At 36.8% G+C, this 11,006-nt stretch overlaps 1 protein-coding gene across 1 annotated transcript; it reads left to right on the top strand.

The window, feature by feature from the left end:
• The first annotated feature begins 272 nt into the window (after positions 1 to 272).
• Positions 273 to 9,975, top strand: LOC145678090 (uncharacterized). The gene is made up of 4 exons (XM_081748226.1): positions 273 to 1,121; positions 3,939 to 4,597; positions 5,908 to 6,145; positions 8,095 to 9,975. Exons 1-4 carry the CDS (start codon positions 956 to 958, stop codon positions 8,220 to 8,222), a joined length of 1,191 nt encoding a protein of 396 aa, XP_081604352.1. The 5' UTR covers positions 273 to 955; the 3' UTR covers positions 8,223 to 9,975.
• The last annotated feature ends 1,031 nt before the right edge of the window (positions 9,976 to 11,006 follow it).

Raw genomic sequence — 11,006 nt, 5'->3', positions numbered from 1 at the left:
GAGTATTTTATATTAAAATTTCTAAAGTTGCCCCTAAAATTAGGCTAAATTTACATAAAAGTCGAAATTTCGGGGAGGGTCCGGACCCCCAGGACCACCCCCTGCGTATGTCCCTGACTCGGCCCCTAGGCGATGGGGCTGTATTTGGAATTATATACGGGATCCATAGCTTCAGCGTTAATCTCAGCGAGCCTGTAAATTATAGACTTGACACTAATATTGGTTATTTTCGATTATTTGTACATTTCTCGGTGACCTGCTGTTGACTCTTGGCCCCCAAGGGGGGTGGGCAAGTGAACGCAATCGGGAGTTTCACTATGATCTCAGCGATTCCGAAAACTATGAAGTTAACATTAATATAAGTCATTTTCGACTATATTTTCATGTCGTAGTAAATCCTCCCTTGCGACCCCTAGTTCGAAGTTTGGAAAAAATGCTTCGTCTTGGTCTTGGCCGTGGACCAGCATACCCGTGACCAAAATTTGATAACTCTCGGTCCATTCGTCTGGCACCCAAAGAAGCATACGCACAAACACACTAACATTTTATTTATATTATATTACTGCACAATTAATTAAGAGATTCTGAAACTCATGGGGCGATTGCCCCCTTGACTTTCTCAAATGACACCCCTGAGTCTGAATAATAAGTTTCCTTTCCTTAAGAATTGCGATATGTGAACAATACACAATTATCGTCATACACATATAAGTTATTCTTATATGTATATTGTAAACTTGGGAGACAATATCGAAAACAACATAATTATAACGTGATCAGAACCTATATGTTTACGCACAGGAAAGACGCTTGGCGCCACAGCGTTCGTTTGTTCGTTGTCAATCGTCTGCTGGTTGTTGACGTTAGGGTTTGTGATCAGTGGTTTTTCTATGGTTGTGTGCTCGATGGTAGCGGATGAATTGTAAGTTTCCACAAGATTACAGTGGCTTTCAAGATGTCAACGGCAAATAATGCGTATGTTGTAGTTGAATGGGATAATAATACTTATTCCATTCTACACCGCAAGAAATGTAAATGTACAGGTAAACTTACACTTGGAAAAGTGTACCCTGTACAATGGAAAGGAAGCACGTGCTACGATGGTAGAATTCTTTATGTAGGTGAGTAATGTATTTGGCTCTAACAATACTTTAACAGCTATAGATGTAATTAATTTAAGATAATGACATATATTTAATGTGTGATTCATTACCGTGTGTTTTGCAGTGAACTGTCGAAACAGAAAATTACCGCGAATTTGTAGTAACTACCGAACGATGGAAATACAAATCGCATGAATCTACGGATGTTAATGACTCAGCGAAGTACATTGGAGAAAATGTCTTCTGGCTAAGTAACAGAGTATTGTGCTCACTTTTAATTCACTGTCACTCTGTTATATTTTAGAAGTATTTACTATTTATAATCCTAAGTTTTTTTTTTTTTTAATTTATTTATTGTGTGGCTAGATCAACAACAGTTGGCGCCAAAATAAACTATTTAGTACACTTTAACTGTTGGCAGTCGACCTGAATCTAGATATCTGAGTTTAAATAACACTTTTGTAGGTATCAGAGTAGAATAGTAGATTTTTAGTGATTAACGTAAAACAGTGTGAACCATATTGGTTCTTGGGGTTTAAGTGCTGTACCGCCTCCAATATTTTGGAAATCTACTGGGTGAATTGGATAATTTATTTTGGGGCCTATGTTTAGCAGAAGGGGTCCAGCACTTTTCTCTAAAAAATGTTACAATTTTGGTAATTTCTGTTCACATTAGGCTAGTTTAGGGTAGGTTATGTTAATTTAGGTAAGCTTAGGTTAGTTTATGTTATATTAGTGTATGGGTCCAGCATACTTTTCCAAAGAATGATAGAATTTCGCTTATTTCTACTAATAGTAGGTTGGTTTAGGTTAGGTTAGATTTGGTTACGTTCTGTTACGTCTAAGTACTTGCATCATTCGTTTCTTCTGTAAATTTTCTGTTTTTTACGTGCTTTTGGACCTCTTGTACTAAACATACTCCTATTTTGGTTTGTGAAGGAGCTTGAATGAAAAGCAGATTAGGGGAATAGCTGAAGTTAAGAAAGGGGTTTGGTAGGCTGGTTTTGGTGTTCTAAGCGTCATTGTATGTGGAGGCGGAAGAGACTATTTCACATAGAGGTACACTTGTTATGATTTAGTGGCGAGAAATGAAGTGTGGAAATGGCGCATATATATCAATATTATGACATATCGTGTGAGTTTTATAGAATTACGTACACGAAAATAACGAACGTCAGCTGTTGAAATTGTGTGAAAGACACGGTGTACTATTTACAAGTGGAGTGTTACTAGTATGAAACAACGACAAGTGCTATTCAAACTCTTATCATTGCCAACACCCACCTGTTTTCACTACCCTCGCTCATGCGCCTGTTCCTTTACCCGCCCTAACTAACGCGCTCTGCTTTTAGTGAGCACCTAGCACAGGTTGGTTAATGTCTTGTACTGTAGTTTTCATATCATATACATTCGGACGTCTTATTTATACGCAAATAGTAATGTTCTATTGCAAATTGTAAAAATTTACATGCCTTTGTTTTGAAGGTAATTGACTTGTAACTGAACCTAACCTGCCTAATGTAACATAACCTAACGTAAAGTAATGTACTCTAACCAAATGTAGTTCATGTTGGTACCTCTTTTTCGATTTTCATGTGGTCTGGCGATACAGCCAGCACAAATGCCATTTCTTGGGATGTAGGAAATGAACTGCAACATCATACGTTGTAGTTTGCGTGTAGGTTTTGTAAGTCTCGAATGAGATTATGAAGAATAGCTACACCATGCAAACATTACTACTGTGCCTAGATTCGTGAATATTTACATACGTCGGCAAAATAAAAATCATTTGTCTTAACTTTTCTTGCTTCAAATGATTCCATAAGGCATTCTTAAACTCTTACTGTACAGGCCCAAGTAACAATGTACTACTACCGAGTAATAATGTGTGTGTGTGTAAACCAATTTATAAAAGTTTTGTCTTCGGTTTACAGACATTCATAAAACATTTACTTCTTTCATCAGTAAACTTTAGGAATTGCACTACTGGGGAATAAACGAGGTTTATGCTTATTCTAAAAGCGCACCCACTGACTTTAAGTTTTGGAGTTTCCCGTTCTAATAGTTGAGTTGATTTTGAGTTCAACGTCCCTTTCAGCAACGAGGCCATATGAAACGTAGACATACTGATTAACAGGAAATCCGAACCACATGAGCTTCCACTGGGAATCAAACCCAAGTTTCTCACGTCAAAGGCGCGTGCGCTAACAGCTTAGCCACGATCTATTCTAATAGTCTTGCGACAGCGACATCGCAAATGGACTAACTAATGCGAGAACTGGTGTTTGTCCTGCAGGAGGCATGGAGAATGCAGGGCACTCCGATAGTCGGAATTAATATCGAACACAGTCCTCTTTCATATGCAGTCACTCGTTTAACCGCAAAGTTATCATTTTTATGTCCACATATTTTTAAAAAATCTGCGCCCCTATATATTAACTATCAGTATACACTGTTCTCTACGAAATTATTTATTATATATTTGTACTCCTACTGCGAACGAGTGATTTAGAAGCATCGGCTAGATTGAGGTATGCAGTTTCTGTAGTTTGCTAGCTGTATAAGGGACACTTTATCTCAAACTTTACCATCCGGGTCAATTAGATAGCCTTCTCACATCTCCCGCAATGGCACTACTTTCAATCGGTCAGTATCTGCCACGATTATTTAACTACTGAACCTACTACTTTTCCTTGGAAGCTGGTGCATGTAATCTGTAGTAGATCCCTTTAACGGGTGGCCCTTTTCTTGTATTGCTTATATTTTATGAAGTGATTATGATGTACCACCGAAAACTTCAGATGCAGATGACATCATGATGGATTTTTTTTTCAGGTACTAAAACCGAATGTGAGGTGGAACAAAGGAAGTTTGTCGGGAAGACGGAACGGGTAATAAGATATGATTCTGGCAGCAGTAATAATTCTGATGACCTAAGTTCAACAGATCCGATTCCAACAGATGAAGAGGATGAAAATCGTAGAAATCCAGGCAGTTTGAAAGAAATATTTGAAAGGAACTTTGAAACTATTGTGAAGGACCCCACACTATGTACGGATAATTTTCCATCTGAGTCGGCTACAGAAACTACACCCGGCAGTAACGTCTGGCAAGAGCAAATAAACAGAACTTCTTGCAACGGAAGTTTACAGTCAGCATCCGCCAGTAACGTTTGTCAAGAACAGATAGACAAGCATCCAAGCAACGCATACTTATCAGCTCAGAACAGTCCATCAGGCTCGAAACCAAAAGTACGAAAGATCGACAAATGTCAAAACTGCAGCGTACTGAAAGAAGAAGTTAATGATTTGCGCACCAAATTAGACGAAGAAAAATGCTTAGTAGATGCTCTAAAGAAGGAATGCGCTTCCAGAGATAAACAGCGGAAGCTCAAAGTACCGAGAAGTGTCAAGACATTCTTGTTCACATTGCTAGATGCCGAAGATCTTGAAGAATCCAACCATGAGGTGTCACCATCCAGTCAAAGTAGTAACGTAAGTTTCTTTTCTAGATTTTAAGACTAAGGTTTTAGATCAATTTATCGCCGTTTTGTAGGGAAGGGGTGCGGGCGTACAATTGTTCAAATTCTTAGGGTCATACAAATATGTAAGTGGCGGTCCAAATTTCTCTTTCTGCTTGCTTATTTCAAACTATGAGTAATTTAAGGTAACGGCATAGTCTCTATAAGACAGACAAAGTCTGCATTAAGTATTTTGTCTCTTTTCTTTGTGTGGGGTCGCAGTGGCTCAATGGTAGAGCGTTTACTTTTGATTATTTGATTTGATTATCGCTTACGTCTTTTTTTTCAGGAGGGAGGCTATATGAGACGTGGACATATAGTTTAAAGTGGAATCCGAACCTCTCTTTCAATGCTCTACCACCGGGAATCGAACCGGGATCTTTTACGCCAAAGGCGCGCATTCTAGCCACTAGACCAGTGGAGAGGGTTACAGCGTTCACCTCTGTTCATTCCATCATTTCATTGGTTCTCATCATCACTGTCTCCTTTAGCTTACTCCACATAACCGCAGAACGGAAGACTCGAAAGTCATTTCATTTTCTCTTTCTTTGTGTGTATATATTTGCATTTCATCTGTGCTTATAGGAAGATTGCACCTCGAAAATTCTTGCGTATAATGTATCCATTCTCGTCCCTTTCAAATGTGATTGGGTCACTATTTTCGGAAAGCCATCATTTGCGGTTTGCTTGTTTTAATTAGATTTGACGGCACTGTTCTTACATATGTTTCTTTTTGTTTCCTTTTTGCTAGCTGGAGGCGTATAAAATTATATGTATTCCCTAGACAATGCAATTTTAAAAACACGCTCAATTTCGCTGTTGTAGTAGTGTTTGATACATACTGTTCATATGTTGGGCAGTTATTGTGCTTATATACGGTAGAGTTACAATTATCCGGATTAATTGGACTACACTCGATCCTGATAACTTACGAAAATAGTATTTTTATACAAAAATCTAAATTTGCTTAAATGACAAATTAAAGACTTATAAAAACAAAGTAGTTTAAATTTTGCATGTACAGTGTGTTAAAATCAGTCAATCAGCTCACACTACTAGTTTCGATCCAGCTAAGTCTCGCATCGTTTCGGCTTTCGTTATCTCTACCCTTGTTTTGTGTTGGGGGGGTTCAAGAACCAAAATCAAGCGCAAAAGATTGTTCGTGGTAAGATCGTTTGTTTCCAAAGCAATTCGGGTAATTTTATTTCTACTGTACATCATATATGTAAAAGTAAATGGTAGAATGTGTTAAGATTAATTATTGTGTTAAACTTTTACTTACAGGAATACTCGAGATCCGTACATGGAGATGATGTGGTTCTCAGTCCTGATTACCCTGACATTACAATAAAGCATTCCCGATTAATTCGCTGCGTAGCCAGTGCAGGCCATTCTGCTACAAAGCTCACGAGAAATCTTATGTCGTGCTTTTTTGATGATGATGAGCTTAGTACAAGTTCAATAACTGGTCGTGGCAAAATAAAGAAAACACTGTCTCCAGATATTATTAGTGCTATCAAAGGTATGTTAGGTTTCATATGCCTTTTACTTATAATTTTTGTTTCGCATTTCTTGCATAGTACATCATGGAGGAAGTGGGCTATATTTTTAAATACAAATTGATACTTCTATAAATCAATAACAAAACAATTCTTTATTTATTTGTATCATGTTTAAGCACAATAATTTAGCTTATGCTGTATTCATTTTTTAATTCTTCCTTACTGGAAGTGTGAAAATTTGCTGATTTTGAAACTGCTCCGATAAAGTGGATCCCTGGGGTCTTCTGTTAATGGGCTAGAATCCTGTAGCACAAAAGGTGCTGAACGAGAAATTAAAGACGCCGGTCTGTAACCTTAATTGTCCTATCAAAGTTTTGTCAAATTACAGTGAGTGATAGGATGACCTGTAGGTCTGAGGTACATTATGATTTCTCCATTGTAGAAACGTTTCAGAACTCCAATGACCGACTTGTCCAATGGCTATAACAATACTGCAATGACTTGAGAAACTCGTACATGTGTGCATTTGTGTATCCAACAGTTATATCTGCATTAAGTTTACACATTTTAAGTTATGCCAGTCATTAATTCAGTAAAAGAACCTTTAAAGGAGCACTGCTGGAAAGGTTGAGCAAATTGGACTCTGCTTCACTTTAGCTACCATGCCGGGGTCCACTTTATCCGCCACCAGTAATTAAATATTTTTACATGATGGTTTTGATGTTCTTGTAAGGTCTAGTCAAGACAATGTCACCTATTTGTTCTTAATATAACATGAATCTAAATGAAACTAAATACATAAGGAAAGACTTTTTAACCGTTCGAAAGTTTTGAAGTCTGCTACAGACATAAATTTGCGTATTCTTATTTGCATTCAATGACATCTTCAGTGAAAGCTTTGACATAAGAGTAAGCAATTTGCGTTCTCTGATAATGTTGCCAACTCACTTCAAGAAAATCGACAAAATAAAAAAAGGAGGGTCTGCTTTAGATGACGGGTTCGCCAATACCCGAATTCCCTCTAATTTGACCTCGAATATAATTTTTTTTTGTTTTGAACAATGTCAGTACTGCAATTCAATCTGTGTTGGTGCGAGAGGATTTATGACACTTCTTTTTCACGTGTAAAACTCTATTTACTGTTTCTTTATTGGTGTTAGTAATTGCTCGAATTTTCATGTAGCGGTTTCGAACAATTGTACCGATTTTCTACACACATTCTCTGTCACAGTGGGTTTTTGGATTGTCCCTCCTTCCTTTAACATTCTTGAACCACTCGAATACGCGTGATAGATAGATACTGATCTCCATTAACGTATGTGAACAAATTGTAAGTTTCTGTGGCGAATTTTCCAAGTTTTGTACTTGTTTAACTTTTACACTTAGCATGATTCCGACTGATCCACCTGAACCCTTCTCTTGGTCACCGACATGACCTGAAATGAGAAGAAATCAGTCCAGGATTGAATGGTACGTTATGGCCAATTAATTTGCCACTTCTTTACCCAATCCTATCGCTACTTGACTCATAGCTGTAAAGAACCCTCGCTTGGTCTAGTGGCTAGCACGCTTGACTTCTGTTCGCGTGGTCCCGGGTTCGATTCCCGGTGGAAGTACAGTTGAACGATCGAAGTAGTTTCGATTCCACTATAATCAGCAGGTCATTCTCCTTTAGTCTAGCAGACATAACCGTGGGACGTTAAACTAAGTCAAACCAATCTTATAGCCGTAAAAACTATAAATACACTTCTAAAATACTCTTTAAACAGAATGTAACTATTTCTTTCTTAACAATAACTATATCTGTAGTTGTTAGTTTCTCTACTGTCCACCCAGTCACCTCCTACAATCAGTGTTCATTGTTCAATATATGACTTTTTTTTAACTTGGAGTTTGTTTCTTTCGTTATATTTTCAGCTTAGTATATGTGTAAAAGATCCTTGTTGATAAGACCTTTCTTTGATCACAGATTATGTTCTCCTCAAATTTCCTAATACCAAGACGTCTGCAGTTCACGCAGCTATGACGGACAAATGTGTACAGGCGGCTCGGAAGAATAGGCACGGAGACAAGCAGAAGGATCAAGATGATCAGTAGAGTTTGTGTTAATTTTGCTTCATACCAACAGTATAATAGTAATTTGTAGATACAGTGTATATATATTCTTTTGAGTTATTTGTAGTTACTTTTTGTATGTTCATTATACGTGTTTAAAATATAGTTACGTTAACTTATAAACTACAATGAAACGAAACTACAAACAATATGTTGCATGCAACAGTCCCACTCCCTCGGTGCTTCAGGTACCAAGAAAAACACGATATAGGTGGAATAAGCGTTTACATGTTAAGAGAGTAAACACTGAAATTCCTGGCACTCAACGAGAAGGTACATTATGTAATAGCCTTAGTACATCGTCTTGTTCTTCACGAGAAAAGGACGAAAACAACCATTATTCTTCGATACAATCCGATAAACCACAAATTGACCCTTTTCCCAATTACGCGGGCTTAAAAATCGGGGAAAATAAGTTGACAGCAGCCATCTTGAATTCAGGTCAAGTTTTGTAAATGGGAATAGGGCAAAATGATACATGATTTTGGGCAAGAATTTAAGTAGTAAAACAATGGTAGCAATAGTTTTAAGATACGTACATTTGGTAAAAAGTTACAGGCATATTTGTTGTGTATATTTCCATGCACACAACTCCCGAATGAAGCAGCTGCCCAAAAGTAAGTTGTCGCTATTGAAATATAACTAAAATTTGTAACTAAATGTTACTAAAATTTGAGACAGATCAGAGGAAAATTGCACATACAGCATTTAATATAAGAATTTTGTTATCAACGATTTTGGCTAAATTTTCGTATTATCTAGTCTATCTCCGCTCCTATTCAACAGATTTGAACCATATTTTCAGAGTACGCTTTCGAAAGTATTGAGTTGTGACCACCGTAATTTCAAACAAATCATCAGAATTACATGGTGTTTAAACTATTTTGTATTTTTCCAATGGAATTTTCGTTTTTCCGGCTTGTATCTCCACCCCTATTCAACCAATTTGGACCAAATTTGCCGACTAATCTCCTACAAGTGTGTACCTTTGCTTAACAACATTTGGGACAAATTGGGAAAATATAAAGGGTGTTTCCTATATTTTTGTATTTTACAAATTGTTGGACAGCTGCTTCATTCGGGAGTTGTGTACATGGAAACATACACAATAAATATGACTGTAACTTTTTACCAAATGCATGTATCTTAAAACTATTGCTACCATTGTTTTTCTGCTTAAATTCTTACCCAAAATCATGTATCATTTGGCTCTATTCCTATTTACAAAACTTGACCTAAATTCAAGATGGCTGCTGTCAAGGTTCACCTTACCGTACGACTTCCCCTTAGGTATAGTATGTACCCACATTGTTGTTATTGATTTTTTATTATTAACAGGCAGTTTACAAGGGGTGGTACTGAACGTATTGTGCTATTGTCGACATGGATACGCGACATTTCAATCTGCCATTTAGGTTAACTCCACTTCAAAAACGCAGTTGTTTTATTGTGTGTTTTTTCTGTGGGACTTCCTTCCTCAGTGAAATTTTACGGTAGGTTTCAATATGAGCTCATTGATACTTCCCTTGTTTAGACGCACGGTTAACATTGTAAACTTGCTTTTGGTTTAATATTCACTGCTAAGATTTTCATAATTTATATAAAACGATGGAACAAAGAAAATATTGTGTTTTCTTTGCAAGAATTTAAAAAAATGTATTTTCAGTCTTTATATAATATACATTTGTATGAAAGCATTTCATTATTTCTTTAATAAACAAAACGAATCTTAAACGTGTGTGTTTCTTTGTTGTAAATACATTTGAATTTCACGCTGGCGACATACAGCAAACCTATTTGGAAGAAAAACGATAAATTGTGTACATCAGTATATCGTAAATTGCTTTGTTACTCAAAATATAAAACTACCATTCAGACAGTAAGACATGAAATAAAATTTATCCAGGTCTCTTTTCGGGTCAAAACGTGGTGACTGATTGGCATAAACATTGTTTCCAAACAGGAAAAGGTAATAAAGTATAAGTAAAAATAAAGGGGAACAACCGTACTTCAATGAAACAACTATGAAAGGCAACATGATTATTATTTCTTTAATGAACAAAACGAATCTTAAACATATTTGTTTCTTTGTTGCAAAAAATTCGCTGGCGATACACAGCAAACCTGTTTGGAAGAAAAATGAGTATATCGTAAATTGCTTTGTTACTCAAAATATAAAACTACCATTCAGACAGTAAGACATGAAATAAAATTTATCCAGGTCTCTTTTCGGGTCCAAACGTGGTGACTGATTTACACAAACCTTGCTTCCAAACAGGAAAAGATAATAAAGTATAAGCAAAAATAAAGGGGAACAACCGTACTTATATGAAACAACTATGAAAGGCAACAGGATTGCGTCTAAATATCTTTCGTTAATCATAGTTTTTCTGGCATTTCCTGTTAAACTTGCTTCTTGGAAATGGCATTTTAGTCGAAAATTCGCGTTACTCAGTTCTTCCATCGTTGTTTCGTATAGCATAGTAGCATGTACGAAAAATGTTTTGTAAATGTATTGCGCTCTCAGGAAACCTAAATATTCCTTGTAAGCAACGAAAGTGTTGTAAGTGCTAGCCTAAATGTTCATGTAGGTGACACAAATGTTACCGGCCCATGTCAAATGCTGTACAGGTATGTAAAATCTCTTGCCAGCAAGGAAACAGGTGAAAAACATGCATTGTTTTATGTGCGAAACATGCGATGTATATGCATTGTCCTAGTACCATTCAGGCATGTCGTAAGCAACATATACGCTGTAAGTGCACG

Source organism: Thermobia domestica, unplaced genomic scaffold (assembly GCF_964235325.1).
Source record: "Thermobia domestica unplaced genomic scaffold, izTheDome1.hap1.1 HAP1_SCAFFOLD_1854, whole genome shotgun sequence".
Classification (NCBI taxonomy): Eukaryota; Metazoa; Arthropoda; class Insecta; order Zygentoma; family Lepismatidae; genus Thermobia; species Thermobia domestica.
The sequence above is the reverse complement of the archived record's forward strand: the minus strand, read 5'-3'. Positions and strand labels throughout refer to the sequence as shown.

Excerpts from the sequence above, each read along its gene's own strand:
- LOC145678090 (XM_081748226.1), top strand. The coding sequence starts at position 956 with ATGTCAACGGCAAATAATGCGTATGTTGTAGTTGAATGGGATAATAAT. Across the intron at positions 1,122-3,938 it reads TGGTAGAATTCTTTATGTAG|GTACTAAAACCGAATGTGAG; the intron begins GTGAGTAATGTA and ends TTTTTTTTTCAG. Across the intron at positions 4,598-5,907 it reads CATCCAGTCAAAGTAGTAAC|GAATACTCGAGATCCGTACA; the intron begins GTAAGTTTCTTT and ends TTTTACTTACAG.